We start from the raw sequence: 26960 nt of genomic DNA on the forward strand, positions 1-26960 counted from the left end.
TTGAATTTAAGGAACTGGGGAGAGGAGAGAAAGTAGCCCAAGTTTGGAGGTATTTTAGAAAACCCAGTCCTGCATGACCTTCAGTCTGTGAGGGGAAACACCCTCAGTAAATGGAAAAATGAGAAGCCCACCATTGAAAAGGGTCCATACAGTAAAGATATTTGCTTGTTTTGACAGATAATTGGAGGAGAGGGCAAACTTTTTGAAATTTCCTCACTGCAGGTCAGCCCTTACATAGTTTATGGTCATAATTTATTCTACTGTGTAACCCCCAAAATCTCAAACTTAAAGCTTAATTTTATGTAGTTCTAGATTGTTAGCTTCCTCCAGGTGACTGGCAGAAGCAAATGTAATTTATTTATTTATTTATTTTTAAAATATATTTTTTATTGATTTCAGAGAGGAAGGGAGAGGGAGAGAGAGATAGAAATATCATTGATGAGAGAAAATCATTGATTGGCTGCCTCCTGCATGCCCCCTACTGGGGATTGAGCCCACAACCCGGGCATGTACCCTTGACCAGAATTGAACCTGGGACCCTTCAGTCCACAGGCCAACACTCTATCCACTGAGCCAAATTGGCTAGGGCAGCAAATGCAAATTATTTATGGAAGAGGAATTTCTGGAAGCCTCAAAGAATTATCATAAAAATTCAGGAAAGAAGTCCAAGAAAATGAACAACTTCTGGTAAAAAGTCACAAAACACACAAGGGGACAAGATACCATGAATGGAAAACAGAAGAACAATAGTACAGCTGAATTAAATCCCCAAAGACTTCAGATATTGAAATGATCAGCACAGAATTTACAAATAACTAAATTTAATATGTTTAAAGAAATAAAAGCTTGAAACTATGAACCAGGAACAAGAGACTTCTAAATTAAGTTGATTTGAAAAAGAGCCAATAGAATTTCTATAAATGAAAAAATATTATAATTGAGATTTAAAACAACTACTCAATATATAGAGTACTTCCAGGTAAAGAAGGTGGATTGAAAACAATTTTGAAAATCCACTACAATACTCTAAGGAGATTTTTTAAAATAAGGCATCTATATCCAAAAGGATGGAGGGGATGGGAGAAATGGAACAAAAATTTTAGACATAAGAAACAAATGGAGCCCTAGCGGTTTGGCTCAGTGGATAGAACGTTGGCCTGCGGACCTAAGGGTCCCGGGTCCAATTCCGGTCAAGGGCACATACCTCGGTTACAGGCTCCTCCCTAGCCCGGGCCCTGGTCAGGGCATGTGCAGGAGGCAACCAACTGATGTGTTTCTCTCCCATCCATGTTTCTCTCTGTCTTTCCCTCTCTCTTCCACTCTCTCTAGAAATTAATGGAAAATATCCTCATGTGAGGATTAAAAAAAAAAAAGAAAGAAAGAAATGAATAAGTTGTAACTTAGCAAGCTGAGAGAGCTGGAAGTGGGGGAAATTGAGAGGCAGTTCTACAAAGGCTAAGCATTTGTGGTATTAGGTGCCTCTGTAAGTAGGGAATATAAAGGAGGCGTAGCTAAAATAAGAAGGGTTGGAGGTAAACTGTCTTGGAAGATCTCTAGATCTCCCCTTCTGTGTGACCCCAGATGACTAGGTCTCTCCCACTTTGGCAGAAGACTAGAGGGTAAAATAGTAGGTCTCTGGACGGGGGACAGATATAGTTCCGGGCATGAGTAAACCCTATTAAAAATGGGAATTTCCCTGGCTGCGTGGCTTGGTTGGAGCGTTGGCCTTTACACCAAAAGGTTGCAGGTTCGCCTGGTCAGGGTGCATACCTAGGTTGCAGGTTTGATCTCTGGTTGAGGGCATACAGGAGGCAACCAATCAATGTTTCTCTCTCTTTCTCCCCCCTCTCTCTAAAATCAATAAACACACATCCTTGGATGAGGATTTAAAAAAAGAAGAGGGGGGTATTAAGTGAATGCTTATACATTGATTACTGAGACTGTCTTCCTTCATATCTCAGCTCCCAGAATACTGCCAACCAGACAGAAAATTGGAAGAGTTTTCTCTGGAGAATCTGTCTAGCCTAAGAGGAATGACCAAAACATTGAGAATAGTGATTTCCCAAGGCAGGTCCTAGAAAAGTCATCGACAGGGCTACTCACAGTCTGTAAGCCCCACTCACGCTCAGGGCTTCCATTCGGTTTTCAGCTCTCCACCCTTATATATGAGCAGAAAACCAGGAGTCACACACATCTGAGGAAAGCCTCTAATAAGAAAGCAGCCAAAATAACTAGGAAAAAGCAAATAGGAGAAAGTAGGTAGTGCAGAGAAAAGAAAAGTTAAAAAAAAATCATTGTAGTCTCAGTGGTTAAGATAAGATTAAGATATTGTCACCATGATATACTATTAAAAAAGAAATGTTCCAAAAAAAAAAAAAAAAGAAAGAAAGAAATGTTCCAGAAAATAGAGTAGACAAAGGGAAAAGAAGTAAGATTCAAAAGCCAGCCAAGAAGGACAACAGCCAAATAATAGGAGTTCCAAAAAGCAGGACCAGAGAAAATGGAGAGGGGGCAGGATCGATAGTGAAACAATCAAGAAGGACCCCCAGAACTAAGTTTCCAAAATGAAAGAACCCACAAACATATGACAGACGCAATGGATAAAATCCTTACCAAGGCCTGTCATTGTGAAATTTTAAAAAAAATCCTCACCTGAGGATATTTTTCCATTGATTTTAGAGAGAGTGGAAGAGAGAGGGAAAGACAGAGAAAAACATCGATGTGAGAGAAACACATTGATTGGTTGCCTCCTGACCAGGGCCCGGGGCCGGGGAGGAGTGTGCAACCGAGTTACATGCCCATTGATCAAACCTGGGACCCTTCAGTCCGCAGGTCAATGCTCTGTCCATTGAACCAAACCAGCTAGGGCCACCATTGTGAAATTTTAAAATACCAGTACAAGGAGAAGATTTAACAAGCTTCTGAGTGAAAGAGAGAGAGAGAGAGAGAGAGAGAGAGAGAGAGAGAGAGAGAGAGAGAGAGAGAGAGAGAGAGGTATAACATGCAAACGATCAAGGGCTTTTCAATAGTAATACAGAATTTATAAACAATGGAGCAGCTTTAACTCCATTCTGAAGGAAATGATTTTCAACTTCAAATTCTATTCCCAGCCTGTCACATGAGAGGCTAGATAAGAGATATTTCAGACATTCGGACTCTCAAGAAATGTTACCTGCAATAGAAAGTTCCTGGAAAGTATGCTCTACCAAAATGCTGGAGCATACCAAGAAAGGAAAGCGGAGGACAGGGAGGAGGACTGTGCCCCTGACAAAGAGAGAAGCCAGTCTAGATTGGAGTGAATCGGAATGCTTCAGGAGGACTTCTGAAAGAAGAAATGCGTGCCTAATGTGACGAAATGTTTTGAGAGATTTAGTTAACTGACAGAGTTTGAAGTTGAATTAGAGATTAGTATATTAAAAACCAAACAAACAAAATACAGCAGCAATTAACCTCTAGGGAAAACAGAAAAGTTGTCCAGGAAAGGGAAAATAGAGTCATACATTGAATAGTAGACAGTGTTATACTAATCTTTAAAACCTAAAGACAAAGGGTTGAGGGTCACAGAATAGAAAAAGACATATCGGGCAAATACTAATCAAAAGAAGGCTGAGGTAGAAATATCAGGCAACATAGATTTTTTAAAAATATATTTTATTAATTTTTTTTTTTTACAGAGAGAAAGGGATAGGGATAGAAAGTTAGAAACATCGATGAGAGAGAAACATCGATCAGCTGCCTCCTGCACACCCTCTACGGGGTATGTGCCCGCAACCAAGGTACATGCCCTTGAACGGAGTCGAACCTGGGACCCTTGAGTCAGCAGGCCGATGCTCTATCCACTGAGCCAAACCGGTTAGGGCAGGCAACATAGATTTTAAGGCAAAAAGCATTACTAGAAATGAAGAGTGTCACTTAATAATGAAAGGTCCAATTTATCAGGAAGATAAAACAGCTCTAAATTTAGAGGCACCTAATAATATAGTCTCAAAATAAACAGAGCAAAATTTTGCAGAATTACAAAGAGAAAGATAAATCTAGCACTGTAGTGGAGATCTTAACATCTTTCAGCCCGGGCAGCATGGCTCAGTGGTTGAGCTTTGACCTATGAACCAAGAGGTCACGGTTCGATTCTCGTTCAAGGCGTATGCCTGGGTTGAGGGCTTGATCCCCAGTGTGGGGCAGGCAGGAGGCAGCCGATCAATGATTCTCACTCATCATTGATGTTTTAAATACAAACAAACAACAACAACAAAAAAAACATCTTTTAGTAACTAACAGACTAAGCAGATGAAAAATCAGTTAGGAAAAAAGAAAAAGAAAATTCAGTTAGGATATACCATAGAAGATTTGAACAACATAATCTTGATTTAGTAAACACCTATAGCGGTTGCACTCAATAATTGAAGAATAACCATTTTTTTCAAGTATACATAGAATATTTAGGAAGGTTGACCATGTAAAGGCCATAAATCTGCCTCAAAAACTTCAAAAGAATTTATTCAAAACATTTTCTGATCACAATCATAACTCTATTGATATCAGGCAAAGTTGACTTTCTAATTTCATAATGATAAAAGGGTCCATGTCCCAAAAGATAAAACAGTTCTAAATTTGTATGCACTTAATAATATAGCCACAAAATAGATAAAACAAGATCCACAACTAAAAGGAGAAATAGATTAAACCACAGTCCTTTCGAGAAATCTTGATAAAGCAAAGAGATTAAAAAAAATCCATAAAGATATAGATTGGAATGCTTTTAACAGATTTGATTTGACACATATAGAACATTGTATGCAACAATTGCAGTTACATATTCTTCTCAAGAGTGCATGGAACATTTACTAAAATTGACCATGTGCTAGTTTATTAAGCATAGGTCTCATAAATTTCAAATGATTGAAAATTATACAGAGCATGGTCTCTAACCACAATAGAATTAAACTAGGGATCAATAACAAAATATAATTTTAAAAGCCCAAATGTTTGAAAATTAGGCAATAGAATTCTAAATAATTCATGTGTCAAAGAAGAAATTAGAATTTTTTGTTGTTTAATCCTCACCCAAGGATATATTTTCCATTGATTTTTTTAAATTTTTTTTTAGAAAGTGGAAGGGAGGGAGGGAGGGAAACATCCATGTGAGAGAGACACATTGATTGGTTGCCTCCTGTAGGAGTCCTGACCAGGGCCCTGGATTGAACCTGCAACCCAGGTACATGCCCTTGACTGGAAATAGAACTCAGACATTTTGGTCTGCACACTGCTGCTCTAACCACTAAGCAAACGGTCAGGACAGAAAAAAATTTTAATTATAGATTTTAGAGAGAGAGGAAGGAATTGAGAGAGAGAGAGAAAGAGAAAGAAACATCGATGTGACAGAGAAATATCAATTGGTTGCTCCCGTACATGCGTCCTCTGACCGGGGATCAAACCTGCAACCTTTTGATGTATGGGACAATGGTCCAATCAGCTGAGCCACCGGCCCAGGGCAAAATATTTAAAATTAATTTTTAAAAAATGACATCCTAAACTTGTGGCATGATGCTAAACATGAACACATGTATCTGACAGTGGAGCAAAGGTGTAAGGGCCAATACACGAAGGCATCTTAAGATGGACAAACAAAGCAGGCAACTCATAGAATATAACAGAATTCATTATAGGGTAATTTACTCACAGGAATGTAGGGTCAGAGCAGACAGACGACTCAGCAGTTTGTTACAGTACTGTTTTTTATAGTCTAACTCAGGTACTAATGATAAGACAAAGAATGCAGGATGTGCCAGGGGCCATGCCTTCTGGTAATCTTGTGATAGATGACTGTTTATAATCAATACTATCACCAGTTTCTATTTATCTTGGTTGTGATGCCATTCCAGCCATTACTAACAAAAATATTTATGGCTACATTTTAAGGAACACAGATAACATCAACTAGGGGCTTTGCTTTGCCTTGCTAAAGACATGAAGGTTCATCAAAGACCACAGCATGAAAACTCTGGGATACAAAAATGGACTTGGTTTTATTCACATCTATATTTATACAACATGCAAACATACTAATAAAACTAATTCTCAGATAGCGGAAAGAAGTAGTAATGAGGCCTCTTAGTGGTGTTTGAGAGATACAAATAGAGATCTTGCATCTATTTGAAATTATTTGGTTGCATTGGCTGTATTATTTTAAAATGTCACACTATTCTGGGACTGATCCATATGGTCATGGTTCTATAAGCATTTAAAAAAAATTATTATTTTTATTGACCTTGTTGCACAAGACCAAAAAAATACCAAGCACGCTTCCTAGAGAAAGGGAGGGACCCCGTTTATTAACATTAGTGGACTCCGGGAATAATTTCCAAATCAGAGTGAACAAACACCCAGAGGGCTTCACTTTTTATAACCTTCTGGGGTCTTGGTCTTGCAGATATGGTTCCGCCCCCTTTCGTGGGCTTACAGGAAGGCCCCCAGGTGTTGGGGGTCCCCAGGCCATATCTGATGATCTGTCCTGGGGCCAGCGATAACGACCCTTCCCCCCCCCCCCCCCCCCACCAGAGCAGTGCATTGTTCACAGTTTTTATGGCCTGACACGCCTTGCAAGACCAGTTTCCTCCTCACCTTCAGAGAGAGAGGAAGGGAGAAGGAGAGGGAGAGAAAGAAATACCAATGTGAGGCCAAACATCAATTGGCTGCCTCCTGCAAGCCACCTACCAGGGATCAAGCCTGCAACCCAGGCATATGCCTTTGACCAGGGATCGAACCCGCAACCTTTTGGTGTATGGGATGATGCCCAACCAACTGAGCCACACGAGCCAGGGATGTAAGCATTTTTAACTTAGGTGATGATTTGTTTAATGTCTGGTTCTCCCACCGACTGTGAGCTCTGAAGAAGGATGAACTCTACTTTGTTCTCAGCACTCAACATACTGCTTGGCACATACTATAGAGGCTTAATAAATATTTGTTGAATAATATTAGAAAAAAATGTATACAGCACATGTCAGACACCGTGTGTGTGTTTTTTCAATCCTCACCTGAGATTATTTTTTTCCATTGATTTTTACAGAGTGTGGAAGGGAGGGGGGGGGAAGAGAGGGAGGGCCGAGAGAGGAACATTTGTGTGAGAGAGACACATTGATTGGTTTCCTCCTACACACACCCCGACCAGGACTGGGGATCGAACCTGAAACCCAGGTACGTGCCCTTGATCAGGAACCAAACCCATAGACCTTTTGGCGCTCTAACCTCCGATCAGGGCAGACATTGTGTTTTATGTTGACTGTTTTATCCAATACAACAACCTTAGGAGAAAAATACCACCATTACTCCTATTTAACAGATGAGGAAACAGAGACTCAGGGAAGTGACTTACGTTCACATAGCTGAGCCCAATCTCTTAAGTCTGCAATTGGTCAGCTTCCCAGGAATAAGCAATTGCCAGAGTGCAAAGGGTCTCGGTGCCATTTTTAATAGTTTGAACATTATCCTCCACGGTGTTGGCAAGATTTGAAAGTCCTTTGCAGTTTTTTCTCCCTTGTTTTCTACTTCCTGTATTTCCCCTTCTCTCAGCTGCGGGAGACCATTGAACATGAGATTCGAGATATGGGCCTGCAGGTCACACCATTCACCCTCACCAAGGTCATCCAGTTGTATGAAACCAAGAACTCCCGCCACTCCACCATGATCGTGGGCTGTACGGGCAGCGGCAAGACTGCCTCATGGCGAATTCTTCAGTCCTCCTTGTCCTCCCTGTGTCGTGCTGGAGACCCCAACTTCAACATTGTTAGGGTAAGGGTTGGGACTGTGAAGTCACTGGCAGAGTAGCAGGAAGATGGTGGAGGCTGGGGGCGAGGATGCATTGGGTCAGGGAGGGCAGGCCAGGCCAGGAGGCAGTGCCTGGCTCCAAGGAGGCCTGGGAGAGATGAGAGAGAAGGGGCAAATACAGATCCCTGGACACAAAGGGAGACCTCAGGATTTGTGTCTGCCAGCAGCTCAAAACCCTTTCCTGTGTCATTTTAGGAGTTCCCTTTGAACCCTAAGGCGTTGTCCCTAGGGGAGCTGTATGGGGAATATGACCTTGGCTCTAATGAATGGACAGATGGCATCCTATCCAGTGTCATGCGGTTGGCATGTTCAGGTACCCAAAGGATCATGGGGTTGGGAGAACAGATGCCCAAATTTCCTAGCGGGGTGGACGTTTTGGGGATAGAAAGCTCAGTTTGGGACAAAAGTGCTTGGAGAACGCTGAGGTACAAGGAAGCATCGGCTTGCCTCCGTGAGGGGACGAGTGTGGCGGGCCCTCGGGAGGAAGCTCCGGTTTCCTTATTGACCACCTTCCACCAAGATGAGAAGCCGGACGAGAAGTGGATCCTTTTCGATGGCCCTGTGGACACACTGTGGATCGAGAGCATGAACTCCGTCATGGACGACAACAAAGTGCTGACCCTCATCAACGGCGAGCGCATCTCGATGCCTGAGCAGGTACAGGGGCCCTGACTCCCGAGACCCCGTAGAAGTGGAGACTGGAGGCACGAGGCCAGGCTAAGGGGAAGGGGGGGGTCCTAAGAGAAGAGGAAGTTCTATAGGAGAGAGGTGAGGAGGAGGAGGCCTGGATTCAGGGGAGCCTGTGGCTGAAGAAAATGCCCGTCCACACGGCTGTGGGAGCCACCGCTGGAAACGCCTGTGCACGAGGAAGCACTGCGTGGACTGAGCAGCCCTCCTCACGCTCGTTTCCACTGCCGGGGCGGGAGGACCTGCGCTGTGCACCGGGGATGACGAGTTCCTGGGCTGTGAAGCCCACCCTTTCCACCCACTCAAACAATGTGAGCGAGAGAGAGGTTTTTTTATAACAATAACCTTGAATAAGCCTCCTTTCTTTTAACAAGCAAATCACTTGTAAAGCTTAGATCTTTATTCATCCTGCCACAATTGGTACTTGATAGTCATCTGGGGGCATCAGAGTTCTGGGTGGGGAGGAGCGAAAGGCAAGGTTGTGACAAGGTCTATCCTTAGGTGTCTCTCCTGTTTGAAGTGGAGAACTTGGCAGTGGCCTCCCCAGCCACCGTGTCTCGCTGTGGGATGGTGTACACTGACTATGCTGATCTGGGCTGGAAGCCCTACGTGCAGTCCTGGCTGGAGAAGAGGCCAAAGGTATGAGGGGAAATGAGGAGAGGGAAGGTAACCAGCATGGCCTATGGGACGTAAGAATGAATAAAGAGCCCCTTCCTATTCAACTCCAGGCTGAGATAGAGCCCCTTCAACGGATGTTCGAAAAATTTATCAACAAGATTCTGGCCTTCAAGAAGGATAATTGCAATGAAGTGGTGCCTCTACCCGAATACAGTGGAATCATCTCCCTCTGCAAGTTGTACTCGGCCCTGGCCACGCCAGAGAATGGGGTAAGGGGACCAGAGCAGGACCAGGCAGGACAGGCTCATGACTTCCTGGGACAACTGCAGGGAAATAGTGTGTCTGAGAATTTGACCCCCTGGTTTGAGTGGAACAGAGACAACAAGGGAAGGATACACCCACCATGGACACAGTGAGGGGTGTGAGCACACGTGAGAGTGTGTGTGTGTGTGTGTGTGTGTGTGTGTGTGTGTACGCATACACACTGGAAGGCCAAACTAAGATCTTTAAATTGGATATTGTACACGATGGGTCTCACTATAATTTCTTCATTATATTTTGGGAACTGAGGGTAGTTCATGTGGTTCCTCATTTCTCTATCCTTTCAAAAAATAAATATTAAGTCTTGGGATACTATTTCTGCTGGAAGGAGCTCCCAACCCTTCTGATGAGGGGTTTTAGAAATTTCCAGATTAATTGATACATAAGAAAAATTTTGTTCAGTTTAGAATTATGGAGTAAGGACCAAAATTATATTTTCTGTTGAGATTAAATCACTGCCCAGAAACGGTTTGTATCATTTTTAAAGACATTGTCAGATAATTAAACTAATAATATAAAGTTACATAATAGTTAAGATCTGTAACAGTATATGTCATTCCTGACACAATTAATGTAACTTAAAAAAATATAAAAAAACTATGTGGATGAACTCAAGGTAACATATAGGAAAAGGACAGTAATATCAGTGGCTCCCAGGTGCTGAGGAGGACGGGCCAGGGAGGGGCCTGAGCAGAGGGGGAAGCGAGGAGGGCCTTCTAGGTAAAGAGAATGGCCTTCACAAAGACACAGACACAAGAGTCAGTCCCCGCTGGGCAAGGAAGGGTGGGGTGGTGTTTGCATGCAGACCCTGCAGTGTAGCAGAGACCCCACGAAGAGGATGGTGAGATGTGCTGCATGTTGAGGTGAGATGGAAGGACAGACTGAGGATTCTGGATGGGTTATGGTAGACAATAGAGTCTCAACACAATTTCCCGCCTATATTTTGGGGGTTGAGGATTATTCTAAAGACCAATATTTTGGGTTGGACAACATTCTGTATGTCACATTACTTGCAGTGTTAGTATTTTATTTTATTTTTAAATCATGTTTTTATTGATTTTTAGAGAGAGAGGAAGGGAGAGGGATAGAGAGATAGAAACATTGATGAGAAAGAAACATTGATCGGCTACCTCTTGCACGCCTCCTACCAGGGATTGAGCCCACAACCGGAACATGTGCCCAGACCGGGAATTGAACCGGCGAACTCTTGATTCATGGGTCGATGCTCAATAACTGAGCCACAAAAAAAGGGACGTATGTAACTCTCAACAAGAAATTTAAAAAAAAAATAAAAACAAACAAACAAACAAAAATAACAGCCACACTGGCTGGGCAGTGTAAGGTATTTTAATTTAGAACTCATCCTCAAGAGCTCCCCACCCATGGGTCTGTGGCTGTTTCACAGTCGGTTAGAGATTATACATACGAATGCCAGGTTAGCTGTCTATTGGCCCTTTTCCCCAAGGAGTTCCGTGGAGTTTGCACAGCCCACACCCACCGTACACCCTATCAAAGAACAGCATCTGCACGTGCCCTTTGGGTTGGGGGTTGAGAGCATGAGCTCTAAATATGCTATTTTTGCTATTAAGTTGGTACATTTTGATTTTTAATTACACAAGTAACAGTTGAATCTAGTTTTCTTCCTAAAAATTACAATTTTTCATACAGAGCTAAAGTTATTTTTGATCACCTCCACCCTCCCAGTCCTGGTCTACTCCCATCTCCACAAAAGTAACTACTGTAGTGTGTTTATCTGTGTCATTCCAGGTCTTTAAAAATACACATTTAAAAGCACATAGGTATCCATAAAAAACAAGGCATTTAAAAATGCATCATGCTCTATACCACACTTGCAATATGGTCATTAAATCAGCAGTATGTTTTTGAGTTCTGTGCAGCGACATGTAGATTGATTTCATTACTTTTCACTGCTATACACTAACCCATGGTAGAACATGGCATCTTACTTTTCTATTCCTCCACTGGTACACAGTTAGGTCATCTCCAGTTTTTTGTAATTATAAAGAAGTCACCACAAATGTCCCTGGACCTGCTTCCTTGAGTAGCTGTGGGCACTCCATCAGGGCAGGCCTGGAGTGGCTGGGCCCCTGCTGTGTTTTATAATTACTCAGGGCCACTTCTGGGCTACCAGGAGTTTCATGTTTATTTAAATATTTTAGACTTAGGTTTGTCTACACCCATATAGTTTTCCAAACAGATCCAGGAAGGGAGGAAAACTCTAAGCCTTTGTGGTGATTTGCCAAAGTAGATCCCTCCATCCCTTTTAGATTTAGGATATTTCCCCTTTTCTTTTTCCATCCAGGTGAACCCGGCTGATGGTGAAAACTATATCTTCATGGTAGAGTTGACATTTGTGTTCAGCATGATCTGGTCTGTGTGTGCTTCTGTGGATGAGGAAGGCCGCAAGAAGATTGACAGTTACCTCCGAGAGATTGAGGGCTCTTTTCCTAATAAGGTCGGGGCCCCCAAACCAGCTGTTGTATTTTTCCAGAACCTGCCTGTATCCCCGATTCTCACACTCTTCTTGAGTTTCAGCCTGCCAGCCCAGCTCTCTTTCACCAGTGGTCTGTGAGCGCTTTTGTCTGGGCAGGGGAGAGCTAAAGGAAGACTTGTACCCTGACACACATTCCTTCTTCAGGACACGGTGTATGAGTATTTTGTGGACCCCAAGATGAGGAGTTGGACATCGTTTGAGGATAAGCTCCCTAAGAGTTGGCGCTACCCTTCAAAGTGAGAGGCAGGCCTTGAGGGAGGTTCAGACTTAGGGGGTGGTTCAGACTTGGGGCTGCAGTTGCTGGGAGAGTGGTGAGAGAGCTGGGGCATAGAAGCAAAAGTGAGCTATAGAAAGGAGAGTGTGGACCCAGAGCAGAGATGACTCTTGAGTATAGGAAATGGGATGGAGGGGAAATGGGACAGGATCCGGAGGAGAAGGTCTGATCCCCAGGCCCGACAGGAGGCACGGTGGGCGATCAGAGAGTATGATGCCCGAGGAAGATAAACACAGGGAGGCAGAATGAAGGGAGAATTAGAAAGGAGTGGGCCAGTGATCCCTGAAACACAATTGCTTTTCCTCCCTAGCTCCCCCTTCTATAAGATCATGGTGCCTACTGTCGACACCGTTCGCTACAACCACTTGGTGAGAACCATGGTGGCCAACCAGAATCCCGTCCTGCTGGTGGGTCCTGTGGGGACTGGGAAGACCTCCATTGCCCAGAGTGTTCTGCAGTCCTTGCCCTCCAGCCAGTGGTCAGTGCTCACTGTCAACATGTCCGCACATGTATGTAACAGGTTCCAGGCTGCCCACTTCCCACTCTCTGCCTTCTGCTCTCTTTTGGGATCCAAGTACTTGATTGACACTCCTCTCTAACTGGCATTTCTCTTGGAGGACCTACGCATTCATTCTGTACCCTTTTCACCAGACCACATCCAACAATGTGCAGAGCATCATTGAGAGCAGGGTGGAGAAGCGAACCAAGGGTGTCTACGTGCCAGTTGGGGGCAAAAGCATGATCACCTTTATGGATGACCTAAATATGCCAGCTAAGGACATGTTTGGGTCTCAGCCACCCCTGGAACTGCTCCGCCTCTGGATTGACTATGGCTTCTGGTACGATCGTTTGAAGCAGACCGTCAAGTACATTCGAGTAAGCATCTGCGGTATTTGTTCTCTGTTTCCTCCCATGATAGGCTCGGTCCCCCCTCCACTGGGATGTCAGGATAGAATACCATAATCTTAAGTTCCTTTCTACAGGAATATCCTGCCTTTCTCAGGACTGAGATAACTGGCTCCTAAATTATTAGTTCCTATTATTAACTCTCTTCCTTGACTCTGACCAAAGGATACTCTCCTCTAACTTCCACTCCATTTCCAGGCCTCTTATACCGTGCTTACATGCCAACCTGCTGCCACCCAGAACTGTCTAGGTGCCCAGGGTCTACAACTCCCCTCTCCAGACCTTCTCTGTCTCCCATTGTTGTATAAACACCCCCCCCCCCCATGGTGTCAGTTCTCTGCTCCCCACCCAGGATTCAGGCAGCTCCCTTCAGTCCTGGCTCTTCTCCCATGGGATTCTGGGCATCTTGTTTGTTTCTTTTTCCCGAATCAAGGGACAGCAGTCATTCCAGCCTGATTTCCGGGGTGGTCATCACCTGGCACTCAGGGCCAATAAGTAACATATTCATATGTTTCTTTCTTTTTTTAAAATTTCTTTATTGATTAAGGTATTACATATGTGTCCTTATCCCCCCATGTGTTTCTGAGAATATATACATGCACACATGTGGATAGATATACACACCTAAAAAAAGTCTAGAAGATATAATTAAATGTTGGTTTTTAACTTACCTCTATTTTCTAATTTGGGCACATGTATTATAAGATGAAATAAAAACAGATACATCACTTTAATAATTCTAAAACAATGTCCCTAATCCCTTTCTTCGCTTTACCTTTCCCTGCCCCCATTACTCCATGTTTCTTCCTGCTGATTCTGTCCCTGTCCCTCTTCCCGTTTGTCCCTCCGTGTACTCTCTTCCTCCTGGCTCCTTTTACATTGTCCCTATTTCTTTGCCTCCTCTCATCCCCTCTTCTCATTTGTCTCTCTGTCTGATCTTGTCTTTGCTCTCTAGGACATGTTCCTGATGGCTGCCATGGGCCCTCCCGGGGGTGGACGGACTGTCATCTCCTCAAGGCTGCAGAGTCGCTTCAACATCATCAATATGACCTTCCCCACAGTGAGGGCAACTGGGACTAGCAGAGGGGGAACTGTAGAAGGCAAAGCCATCTGTGTCCTAGAAAATGAGGGGCAGATCAAGGAGGGGGTTTGGGGACCCCTTGAGCAGAGCCGCGTATAGGGGGCTGTAATATATGGAGGGGAGACTGCCACTGTAGAAACCTCAGCTTCTCCGCCGGAGAGCCACAGGATGAAGGTATAGCATGCTGGCTCTGGAATGTCAAGCCTCATTGTCCCAGTGGGCAGAGAATGCAGGGAGTCCAAAATAGGCTCAGGAAGGTAAATCCTACAAGGCTGAGAGCTAGAGCATTGCCAGGATTAGGGTCCGGCCAATGAGCACTCAGGGGTGCCAAAAATATTCAGTAATCAAGATAAATTACATTTTAATGCAATTTTTAAAAAAGAAGTAAGTCCAAAACTTTATTATGAACAAAATACAAAAAATTTAAATAAATACAAGGTTGGCACAGTACCATGCTGAGCCATATTGGAGCCTGAGGCAAAAATAAAAATCAATAAATACTAATCCCATTTTTATTTAAAATGTTGGTATTTGTTCATCATAGGTATTTTGCATTAATTTTGATTTTTCACATCATTTTTAAAATTTTTCAATTATAGTTGAAATACAATATTATAGTAGTTTCAGATGTACAACCCAGAAATTACTTAACTTACTAAGTGATCATCCTGATAAATCTTGTACCCATCTGACACCATATGTAGTTATTAGAATACTAGAAGCCCGATGCACGAAGATTTGTGCAAGAATGGGCCTTCCTTTCCCTGGCTGCCGGCACTGCCTTTCTGCTCCGGCCCTGCCTTGCCACGCTGCCCAGAGGCCCTGAGTGGCTGGGGCAGTACGGAACGCCCCCAGCCACTTGGCGCCTGCAAATTAACCCACCATCTTTGTCGGGTTAATTTGCATACGCACTCCTGATTGGCTGGTGGGCATCACGAAGGTACGGTCAATTTGCATCTTTCTCTTTTATTAGTGTAGATTGTTGACTATATTCCCTATGCTGTACTTTACATTCCCATAACTATTCTTTTTTTTTAAATTTCTTTATTGATTAAGGTATCACATATTTGTCCTCATCCCCCCATTCCCATCCCACACCCCTCCCCACACATGCCCCCACCCCCCTGTTGTCGTTAACCACTGGTTAGGCTCATAGGCTTGCACACAAGTCCTTTGGTTGATCTCTCCCCTTTACCCCCACCCTCTCCTACCCTCCCTCTGAGGCCCGACAGTCTGATCCATGCCTCCTTGTTTCTGGGTCTGTTCTTGTTCATCAGTCTATGTTGTTCATTATTTCCCCTAGATGAGTGAGATCATGTGCTATTAGAAATACACTTATAAGAACCGAAAATGAGACAAGCAATAATGGCTATGCTGACAGGCAAATGAATCAGTCTGTAGTGAGTTTCTTTCTGGGCCAACAGTTCTTTTGAGACCCAATTTCAATGTCAAACAGTTCCTTATGTGTACATGTCAGCCATGACATTTCAGTTCTGGATGGTGGACAAATGGTGGTAATGCAGGTCTGACCCTCTCTGGTTTGGTCCTGAGCAACTACAAATTTGTACTTCTAAATTTCTTCTTTTTTCACCCATCCTCCAAGCCTCCTCCCATCTGGCAACTGTCAAAATGTTCTTCATATCTATGAGTCTGTTTCTATTCTACTTGTTCATTTATTTTGATTTTTAGATGCAATTGTTGATAGATATGTATTTATTGCCATTTTATTCATATTTGTAATCTTTTTTTTCTTAAAGAAGACCTTTTAACATTTCATGTAATAATGGTTTGGTGGTGATAAACTGTTTTAGCTTTTTCTTGTCAGGAAGCTCTTTATTGACCTTCAATTCTAAATTTCTGAGTAGAATAATCTTGGTTGTAGGTCCTTGCTTTTCATCACTTTGAATATTTCTTGCCACTCCCATCTGGCCTGCAAAATTTCTGTTGAGAAATCAGCTGACAGTCTTATTGGAAGCTCCCTTGTAGATAACTAACTGCTTTCCTCTTGCTGCTTTTAAGATTTAATTATGATGCATCTTGGTGGGAGACTCTTTGGGTTCATCTTGTTGGAAACTCTCTGTGCTTCCTGGATTTGTATGTCTATTTCCTTCACCAAGTAAGGAAAGTTTTCTGACATTATTTTTTTCAAATAGATTTTCAATTTCTTGCTTTCTCTCTTCTCCTTTTGGTACCCCCATGATATGAATATTGGTATGCTTGAAGTCCCAGAGGCTCCTTACACTATCTTCATTTGTATTCTCTTTTCTTTTTTCTGTTCTGATTGGGTATTTTTGTTTGCTTATATTTCAAATCACTGATTTGGTTGCTGGCATCATCTACTCTGTTGACTGTCTGTAAATTATTCTTCATTTCAGTTAGTGTATCCTTCCTTTCTCACTGGTACTTTTAAAATTATTTCTATGTCCCTTTTCATGCTGTTGAAGTTCTAAGTTCTTTGAGCATCCTTATAACCATTGTTTTGAACTATGTATCTGGTAGCTTGCTATCCTCCATTTCATTTCATTCTTTTTCTGGTGATTTATCCCTTTCTTTCATTTGGGACCTGTTGTGTTTTTTTTTGTCACTCAATTTTGGCTGCTTCCCTATATTAGGTACAGCTGCTACGACTCCCAGCCTTGGTAGAGTGGCCTTGTGTAGTAGGTGTCCGGTAGGGCCCAGTGATGCAGCCTCTCTATAGTCACCCAAGCTGGGCACTCTAGGTGCGCCCCGTGTGGGCTGTGTACACTGTCCTGTTGTAGTTGAGCCTTGATTGCTGTTGGCATCACTGGGAGGGATTGACCCCCCCAGGCCAATCAGCTGTGAGGACTGGCTGTGATGACCAGCTACAATTACAGTGGAGGAGCTGCTATGCAAGAGTGAACTCTATGGAGCAGGACTTACTTTAGTAGGGCTTTGGTGCTCACCTTGAGTATGGAGATTGTAGGGTTATAATCTGGTGTGGTCTGAAACTGTCCACCAGGTGCACTGGTTCTGGGGCCTCTTAGAGGCACAAAGTCAGCCACTGCCTGTGTCCTGCCTGGAGCCTCCCACACAAACTAATCTGAAGATGGCTGCTACTTGTATTGTGCTTGGAGGTACCCAGGAGAGGCCAAGCTGTGAACCAAGTCAGGCTTCTGCTAGTGCGGGGCCTGGAGCCACTTAGCAAGAGGCCAGATGCTGCTTGTCTGAGAGATTTTAAGAAAGTCCGAAGCATGAGGAAAGAGGCCAGTTGTATGGGAAAGCCACTGGGAACTGTTTGGGTGGACCTGCAAGTTGGGTGGGCCAGTGTCTCAGGAAATCACTAGGGCAGGGCAAACAGTGTGAGCCAAGTTGATGGAGATTCAGATATGGCTCCTATCTGTCAGCCCTGTGTGTGGGGGGACAGGGAGGAGGGGAGTCTCAGAAAAGGAATGATGGTCTCTGTCAGCATTTTGTCTGGCAGAAAGCTGCTCCCCTCCAGTTCTCACCCTGATGCCAGACATTTCAGTTCCTCCCCATATGTCCCTGGTTCCTTTCAAGCTGCTGCCCCAGCACTGGAGCTCAAAGGGAGTGAGTCCAAGTAAGTCTGTGCTTGGGCCCTTTAAGAGGAACTGCCTGGAACTCCGGCAGCCTTCCATTTCTCTCAGCCTCAATATCCACTGGTTTTTACAGCCAAAGTTATGGGGACTTGTTTTCCTGGCACTGGAACTCTGGGCTGGGGGAGGGGAGGCTGTCAGGTGTGGGTCTGGAACCCTTGCTCCTCAAAGGGGAACCTCCACAGCCAAGATATCCCTCCTGATTTTAAACCACTATACATGATGTGGGAACAGCCTATTCAGTGTCTCTGCTCCTCCTACCAGTCTCGATGTGGCTTCTTCTTTAAATCCCTCGTTGTATGACTTCCATTCAGCTAGATTTCAGGTGGTTCTGAATGATGGTTGTTCTATAGTTTACTTGTATTATTTATGTGGTTGTGGGAGGATTCAAGTACAGCATTTACCTGTGCTGCCATTAGGAAGTCCTAATTTTGATTTTTGTTTGTTTGTTAATCCTCACTCGAGGATATTTATTTTTCCATTGATTTTTTTTTTAGGAACAGTGGAAGAGAGAGGGAAAGACAGAGAGAAACATCTATGTGAGAGAAACACATCGATTGGTTGCCTTCTGCACGAGCCCCTCCCAGGTCCCAGGCCTGGGAGGAGCCTGCAACCAAGGTAGTGCCCTGGATCAGAATGGAACCCGGGACCCTTTGGCCCAATGCTCTATCCATTGAGCCAAACGGGGTAGGGCATAATTTTGATTTTTTTTTAAAAAAATCTATTTTTATTGATTTCATAGAGGAAGGAAGAGGGAGAGAGAGATAGAAACATCATTGATCAGATGCCTCCTGCATGCCCCCTACTGGGGATGGAGCCCACAATCCGGGCATGTGCCCTTGACTGGACTTGAACCTTTGGCTGACACTATCCACTGAGCAAAACAGGCTAGGGCTGATTTTTAAATATTGCATTAAAATGTTATTTCTCTTGATTTCTGAGGAGGTTTTTGTTTTGTTTTATCTTTTGGTTTTTTGTGTGCTTCTTAAATTCTTCCCCAAGACGAGTGCTTCATTCACTTCACCCTGTCCCAGTCCTGGCTAAAAGGCCAGGAACCTGTGAAAGCGAATCAGAGGCCTTTTTCTAGGAGTCTCAGATCATCCGAATATTTGGCACCATGATCAATCAGAAGCTTCAGGACTTTGAGGAGGAGGTGAAGCCCATTGGGAATGTGGTGACTGAGGCTACTTTAGATGTGTACAACACTGTGGTACAACGCTTCCTGCCCACACCTGCCAAGATCCATTACCTCTTCAACCTTCGAGATATCTCCAAGGTAAAACTCCATCTGACTTGCCCCTTTTGCTTGGCACAGCTTTCTTACAGGTATTCTCTTCTCAAAGTAAGCCTTGGAGCTCAGTAGCATTCGATAGACCCCAAACTACCTGCATCCTCGAATGCTGCATTCTCTGACCTGACCTCTAAAATTTCTGAAGGAAATCTCTTTCCTCCCTCCATCCCATTAGTATGCCTCTTCCCCAGGTATTTCAGGGCATGCTCAGAGCCAACAAGGACTTCCACGACACCAAGTCCAGCATTACACGGCTCTGGATCCATGAATGTTTCAGGTGAGATGTGCGTGTCCCTTCAGATCGAGATTTCAGCAGCCTTGCTCCAAGCCCTGCTTCTAACCCCACCCTGATGCTCCTTTTCCTAGGGTCAGTCTCCTTATTCCTAGATCTCACCCCAACTCCCTCCCAACAGAGTCTTCTCTGACCGATTGGTTGACACGGCAGACACAGAAGCTTTTGTGGCTATCTTAAGTGACAAACTCGGCTCCTTCTTTGACCTCACATTTCATAATCTTTGTCCCAACAAACGTTCTCCTATCTTTGGTGAGCTGGGAGCTGTGCTACCATAGGCTGGAGACTCTGGAGATGGGATAGAATGGGGGTTGGGCATGGAGACCTGATGCTTAGAGCTCTTCGGGGAAGTGTGGGGAAGACCAGGCATTTGAGACTCTGACCCCCTCTTCCCATGACCCAGGGGACTTCATGAGGGAGCCCAAGGTGTATGAAGACCTAACTGACCTGACAGTACTGAAGACAGCCATGGAGACGGCTCTAAATGAGTACAATCTGTCACCTGCTGTCGTGCCAATGCACCTGGTGCTCTTCCGAGAGGCTATTGAACACAGTGAGCATGTCCTATTCCCATCTCCTTCCCCGGCATCCCAATTTATGTGATATTTCCAAGGAAATAAGGATTCCTTCTCAGGTCTCTTCCAGAAGTTACCTTCCTTCCTGGCTCCAGATGCCCTTTGTGGCAATGGGTGGGGCTTTTTCCTAACAGTCGTGTCTAACAGACACGGTAGAGGTTAAAAGTTGAATTGCCACCAGGGCTTCGGATACTAACCTCTTTCCACACCTCTTGGTCCCTCTATTTCAGTTTCAGGTATCCCAGTCCCTAGTCTAGGGCCTGGAGGTCCCCTGAGGTTGCTCAGCCAACTCATTGCCCTTATCCCCCACCTCCCTACCCCCAGTCACAAGGATTGTGCGGGTCATTGGACAGCCTCGGGGCAACATGCTCTTGGTGGGCATTGGGGGCAGTGGGCGCCAGAGTCTGGCCCGCTTGGCCTCATCCATCTGTGAGTACATCACCTTCCAGATTGAAGTCAGCAAACATTACCGGAAGCAGGAGTTCCGAGAAGGTATGGCTGAGTGTCTGAAACAGGGGAGGGTTTGGGGCTAGGAGTGAAAGACCAGATGACTGACTTTCTGCAATGACAGAGAGAGGAGGGATGGAAGCCAGATAGTGAGCTGTGCCAGGCCCATGTGGAGTATAGAATGATGTGTGTATGTGTTGAAGGCTGGGGTAAGATACCTAAATCTTAGAAGAGGAATAAGAGATGGGCGGATGAACCTGAAGAGTGTCTGTTCCCTTTTCCTTTTCTCATCTGGCCTAGATATCAAGCGTCTATACAGCCAAACTGGGGTAGAACTCAAAGCTACATCCTTCCTTTTCGTGGATACCCAAATTGCTGACGAGTCATTCCTAGAGGACATTAATAACATCCTCAGCTCAGGCGAGGTCCCAAATCTCTACAAGACTGATGAATTTGAAGAAGTATGATTCCTTCCATGCCCTCAACTTATTGATTCTTTGACCTTCCTGACTAACCTGAAGAAGCCCAGATCCCAGAATATGCTACTGTGCCTGCCCCCGTGCCCCTCTGTCTATGCCTCCCCCCCCCGCCCCCCCCCCCCCCCCCCCCCCCGTTAGCTTGAAGAGCTGTTTCTCTTCAGTACTCTTCCCTCTAGGGACTCTATTGGGTGGAGCTGCTTTAAAACCTACACCCTGTCAGCTCAGCCTCACCTGCTGCCCCCTCTGGTTCTGCCATTGAAACTGCAGCCCTCAGCTTAGCCAGTGTGGCTCAGTGATTGAACATGAACCTGTGAACCTGGAGGTCACGGTTCGATTCCTGGACAGAGCACATGCCCAGGTTGCAGGCTCTATCCCCAATGTGGGGCATGCAGGAAGCAGCCAATCAATGATTTTCTCTCATTATTGATGTCTCTCTCCCTCTCCCTCTCCCTCTCCCTTCCTCTCTGAAATCAATTAAAACAAACAAAAACAACAACAAAAACACTGCAGCCCTCTGACACTATGTGGCTTCTGTGCAGATCCAGACACATATCATAGAGCAGGCCCGGGCGGAACAGGTGCCAGAGTCCTCGGACAGCCTCTTTGCCTACCTCATTGAGCGAGTGCGCAACAACCTGCACATTGTCCTCTGCCTCAGCCCTGTGGGCGACCCCTTCAGGTGACTCCTGTTCTATAGCTTCCTCCCTCCCTCCTGTGAGAGCCCAGCACTCTTCCTCCCGCTTTGGCCTCCCCTGCCTTCTGGGAGTGAGTCCCATGAAGAGTGCCAGTCTCTACACCCTGCATGCCCCCTCTCCTTTCCATAGATCTGGCCTTTTTTGGGGAAGTTCCTGCTACTTACATAGAAGTTGTCCTCTCCCTCTTGGTGTGACAAGATTGTGTGTGTTTATTGTGGGGGGAGGGGGTAAGAGAGTGATTTTTTGTTCTTAAATTTTTAATTGTGATGAGACCTGCATAACATAAAATTTAACATCTTAGCCATTTTTAAGTGTACAGCTCAGTAGTGTTAAGCATATTCACATTGTGGTACAACAGATCTCTAAAATTTCTCATCTTGCAAAATGAAACTCCACACCCACTGAATAACTTCCCATTTCTTCCATCCCCTATCTCCTGGCAACCACCATCCTACTTTCTGTTTCTATATATCTCATATAAGTAGAATCACAGAGTCTTTTTGTGACTTGCTTAGTTCACTTAGCGTAATGTCCTCAAGGTTCATCCATGTTGTAGCAGGTATCAGAATCTCTTTCCTTTTTAAGGTTGGATAATATTCCATTGTATATACAGATCACATTTTCTTTGTCCATTCTTGATATGACTAGATTTTTAAGAGCATTAGAAAGGATGAAGACAGAGCTTGTACGGAGAGGCAGTGTGGGTTGCCATTTTGTTTATTTTTTTATAGTTATGGTTGATGGTGTATTTACCATGTACCAGGCACTGTATTTTACGTGTCACCTCACTGAATCTCCTAACAACCCTAGTTGGTATGCTTTGTTATTCCCATTTTAGAGATTAGAAAGCTGACAATTCAAAAGATTAGTTCCTTGCTCAAGATGCACACCTACCAGTAAAAATGTGGAATCCGGCTTTTTTGGCCTCAGAACCTGTTTCTAAATACTTCACTGAACTAGTTCTGAGGGGAGAAGAATCTGGACAAGGAGATACAGGAACACTCAGGTTCCTAGAAAGTAGGTGGACCTGGGACAAAGCCGGTAGCTGGAGGCTGACTCTGCAGGTGAACTTAGCTGCCTCTCAAAACCCCTCGCCAGGAACTGGATCCGCCAGTACCCAGCCTTGGTGAACTGCACGACGATCAACTGGTTCTCAGAGTGGCCCCGTGAAGCCCTGCTAGAAGTGGCTGAGAAGTACCTCATGGGAGTGGATCTGGGAACTCAGGAGAATGTGAGACCCTCCTTCCCATCTCTCTCCACACCCCCTGGGCTCTCTTCCATTTCATTCTCCATCTGCCATCACTCTCTGTCCTAATCCTTTCTCCTTTGGCCTCAGATCCACAGGAAGGTGGCCCAGATCTTCGTCACCATGCACTGGTCAGTGGCTCAGTACTCCCAGAAGATGCTGTTGGAACTGCGAAGATACAACTATGTCACACCCACCAACTACCTGGAACTTGTGTCTGGATATAAGAAGTATGAAGAAGAGTAGGGGACATAGAGGGCAGGGAGCTTGGGGTCTTTTGAGGGCAATTGCTGAAATGATGTAATGGAAAATGTCTGGGAGCTGGCCAAGGGGACTGGCTCAGGGATCTGGGCACTGATGTGGAATAGGTGAGAGGCAAGGGGTCTTAAGTTTGCCCAGGAAATTAATGAAGGAGAGATGGGTCTCCCAGGGGTGTGGCTGTTTCTAGAGCCCTCTTCACACACTTTGTCCTTATTTTCTGGAATGATGTTTCTTTTTCCAACCGCAATACAATGGTGACACTGCCGTGTATACCCATAATATATACACCCAGTCCTCTCCTCTCTGCCTTTAATATCTTCTAGACTTTCCACCATTCCTAAAAATTATATATTTATTTATTAAGGTGTATTGAGTATTCTTATGTGCATAACACAACAACAATTTGTTTTGAAGGATATAAGAGAAATGTAAAAAACCCCTCATTTATTGGATTCAGTATTTTAATCAAGGTGAAGAAAATGCCATTTAATAATAATGATAGTCAACATTTAGTCATTAATTAAATATGTATTGTTGAGCATCTATGTGCCAGGCATTATTCTAGATACTTACAATATCCCAGCTTCAAAATCAAGTCCTTGCCTTCCCTGGGTCATAGGCTTATATTGCGTTTACTATTTGCTGGTTACCACGCTAAGCCTTTATATGCATTTTCTTATTTAACCCAGAAAACAATCCTGCATAGACAGTTTTTATGGCTTGGACAATGTTAAAACATTTTTTAATGAGGTGCCAACATTTAAAACTCGGGAGCCTTAGAAAAATCCAGATTTCCAACTTTTCTCTGAAAATCAGAAATTTTGGCAATACTGAGCCCACATTCATTCCCAGGCTAGAGACAAAAGATGGCCACCCTCTTGGGACAGGTTTGTTTTCTAGTTCACGGCAGTCCCCCTGCCTGCTGCACACTGGGGGGCAGTGGCAGATTCCCGGCAGGGAAATGGTGTGGTGAAAACGGTGACTAGCAAGCTGAGAGGTAGAACAAATCAGAGGGATGAGAGTGGAAGCATGAAGACCAGTTGGGAAGCCATTAGCTATGATCCAGGAAGGAAAGAATAAAAACCTGACCAGAGTGTGGTGGCAACAGAAAGGACGACAGGGAGCTGAGACACGCTGGGAAGTGAGACTACCTAGGGAACCCCCCTTCTGGGAGTCCAGCCTCTCCACGCACCTTGGTTGCCTTTGTCGCCCCTCCCCCCGACCCCCACCCCCAGGCTGCTGGCAGAGAAGCGGCAGGAGCTGCTGGACCAGGCCAATAAGCTGCGGACAGGATTGTTTAAGATCGATGAGACGAGGGAAAAGGTGGAAATGATGTCTGTGGAGCTGGAGGATGCCAAGAAAAAGGTGGCTGAGTTCCAGAAACAGTGCGAGGAGTACCTGGTCATCATTGTGCAGCAGAAGCGGGAAGCGGATGAGCAACAGAAGGTGGGGCACCAGCAGTATCCTGCCCCCTCAAGGCCCTCTCCTACAGTGCTCAGCAGGCAGAGGCTTCCGGGCTCCCTCAGTCACTCTGTCAGGATGCATGTTCCATTCCTCAAAGCTGTTCTAGCATTATCTTCCGTGTTACCACCAACATTGTCACCCCCACCTCTGCCCAAACCCCTCACCCTCTTTTCCTTCCTAGGCCGTCACAGCCCATAGTGAGAAGATTGCAATTGAGGAAGTCAAGTGCCAGGCACTGGCTGACAATGCCCAGAAGGATCTTGAAGAGGCATTGCCGGCGCTGGAAGAGGCCATGCGGGTATTAGGGGGGGAAGACCCAGGAAGGAGCCTCAAAGCCCCTGGGGGAGTGGGAAGAAGAGCTGGGCTCTGTCCTCATAAAGGACCTGTCCTGCCGCCTGAGTTGACTTTGGCCCTGCTCCCTAAGCGAATCCTTTTCCCCAGGCTTTGGAGTCTCTGAACAAGAAGGATATAGGAGAGATCAAGTCTTATGGACGGCCCCCCGCCCAAGTGGAGATAGTGATGCAGGCAGTCATGATTCTTCGAGGCAATGAGCCCACTTGGGCAGAGTCCAAGAGGCAGCTAGGTAAGCTAGAGAACTGGGAGATAATGAACACCAGTTCACTCAACATTTATTATTAATCATCTGCTGTGTGCCAGGCACTCGGAGGGACAGAGATGAATGAGGCGTTGTGCTGACCCTCAAGAGCATAGTCTGGTGGAAAAGAAAAGACATAAATATCAGTTAAGATTCTTTGGTTGTAAGTAACAGAAAACAACTCATCTTAAATTAAGCAAAAAGAAAAAAAGAAATTATTATAAAGATACAGGAATATATCTCAAAATCCAGGGGCAGGAATGGCTTCCCCTCCACCTCCCCAAAGGGCAAGAATCAAAAAATGAAAAACAAAGACTTGCTGTTTCATTCTTGTGGTTTTCTCTGCTTTGAGTTCTGTTACAAGGCACATTTGGCTCTTATATGTCTTGGTAGAATATAGCCTGCAAGCTTGAAAGAGTGATGGTTCAGGTGAGATTGTTCATGGTAAGTGATGGGAAATGAGGCTGGGAAGATTGTGGAGGGTCCTGGGCCTGTGAGGTTCTCGAGGAGGGAGCAAGGTCAGCCGAAGGAACTGGGCTGAAGTCAGTTATTCTGGCCTTGGGCCCTGAGCTGAGGGAAAACATGGCGATGCCCAAGCAGTGGAGATGCAACCTGGACAGTGAGGGTGGGATTAGGCCTTCTGGCTGATGTCCTGATTTGCATCCCACAGGGGAACAGAACTTCATCAAATCACTGATCAACTTTGATAAAGACAATATCTCAGATAAGGTTCTGAAGAAGATCGGGGCCTACTGCGCCCAGCCCGACTTCCAGCCTGACATTATTGGCCGCGTCTCACTTGCTGCCAAGTCCCTCTGCATGTGGGTACGGGCCATGGAGGTAAGCAGGGGTGGGGTGGGGTGGGGTGGGGAGCAGGGAAGCAGGCCTGGGAAGAGGGGGATGCACACAGGAGAAAGCTGGGGGAATGGAAGACCCAGGTGGGAAGGAAGGACCACTGGTGGGTTAGTGGGTGGGTGGGCTACCCCACCGCCTGGCCGTCTCCCTGCAGATGTACGGGCGGCTGTATCGGGTGGTGGAGCCCAAGCGGATCCGAATGAATGCTGCACTGGCTCAGCTTCAGGAGAAGCAAGCAGCGCTGGCGGAGGCCCAGGAGAAGCTGCGGGAGGTGAGCCTCATGCCAGTCTTTGCTGCTGTGGTCCCTCTCCTGATTTCAGGGATGCTTCATTACCATTCATCTCTCCCCATCTCATTCTTTCCCCCTCTCCCTGCCTGTCTGCCTCCCACTCTATGCCCTTTTAGATGGGCTGCCTCTGGCTAAGAAAGCTAAGCCGACTGCAGAAGGTTACAAAGGCACGGAGGGCACTGTCCTTTGAGGAGTCCTTGCAAAAACTGACTTGGGAGTTGCCTGTCTCTGTCATTGCCTTGAACATGGGCCCTGAGATATTAACTGATGAAATCTGTGTGGCAAATTGGTCTTTGCTGGGAAGGGGGATGCGGAATAGGGCAAGAGTGTCGGCATCACTGCTGTGGACCGGAAGACTGTGGACTGAGGGTGTCTGAGCGAGTACGTGGGAGGACAGTGTTGTCCCAGAGGTAGAGGCGCTTAGTGTGAATAGTTTAGACAACCCAGTAGGTGATTTCCTGTAAGGTATGTGCACAAATAATTCTCAAACAAGGCAGAAGGTAGAGTGCTAGTATCAAGAGTTCAAAATTCTTCTAGCCTATCATTTAATTTTTCTATCATTGATTTAATAGGCAATACAATCACATGGTTTAAAATTCAAAATGTATGAAAGAGTATCCCTCCCACCTTCTGCTCTCTATCTACCAGCTCCCTTCCCTAAAAAGCA

The 26960-nt window shown here is 45.2% G+C and overlaps 1 protein-coding gene across 1 annotated transcript in view; it reads left to right on the forward strand.

Moving 5' to 3' along the window:
- The window catches only part of DNAH2 (dynein axonemal heavy chain 2), a 102089-nt gene that overhangs the window by 52979 nt on the left and 22150 nt on the right, over positions 1-26960 (forward strand). The window contains exons 42-65 of the mRNA XM_079798918.1: positions 7573-7791; positions 8023-8140; positions 8348-8484; positions 9016-9153; positions 9243-9401; positions 11777-11929; positions 12113-12204; positions 12553-12751; positions 12894-13118; positions 14104-14208; positions 18892-19080; positions 19287-19372; positions 19509-19639; positions 19791-19940; positions 20287-20454; positions 20710-20870; positions 21428-21567; positions 22682-22814; positions 22920-23059; positions 24326-24536; positions 24736-24852; positions 24996-25137; positions 25820-25989; positions 26159-26275. Of these exons, the coding sequence (XP_079655044.1) occupies positions 7573-7791; positions 8023-8140; positions 8348-8484; positions 9016-9153; positions 9243-9401; positions 11777-11929; positions 12113-12204; positions 12553-12751; positions 12894-13118; positions 14104-14208; positions 18892-19080; positions 19287-19372; positions 19509-19639; positions 19791-19940; positions 20287-20454; positions 20710-20870; positions 21428-21567; positions 22682-22814; positions 22920-23059; positions 24326-24536; positions 24736-24852; positions 24996-25137; positions 25820-25989; positions 26159-26275 (3600 nt within the window). The remainder of the gene's footprint in view (positions 1-7572; positions 7792-8022; positions 8141-8347; positions 8485-9015; positions 9154-9242; positions 9402-11776; positions 11930-12112; positions 12205-12552; positions 12752-12893; positions 13119-14103; positions 14209-18891; positions 19081-19286; positions 19373-19508; positions 19640-19790; positions 19941-20286; positions 20455-20709; positions 20871-21427; positions 21568-22681; positions 22815-22919; positions 23060-24325; positions 24537-24735; positions 24853-24995; positions 25138-25819; positions 25990-26158; positions 26276-26960) is intronic.

Source organism: Cnephaeus nilssonii, assembly GCF_951640355.1.
Source record: "Cnephaeus nilssonii genome assembly, chromosome: 19".
Lineage (NCBI taxonomy): Eukaryota > Metazoa > Chordata > Mammalia > Chiroptera > Vespertilionidae > Cnephaeus > Cnephaeus nilssonii.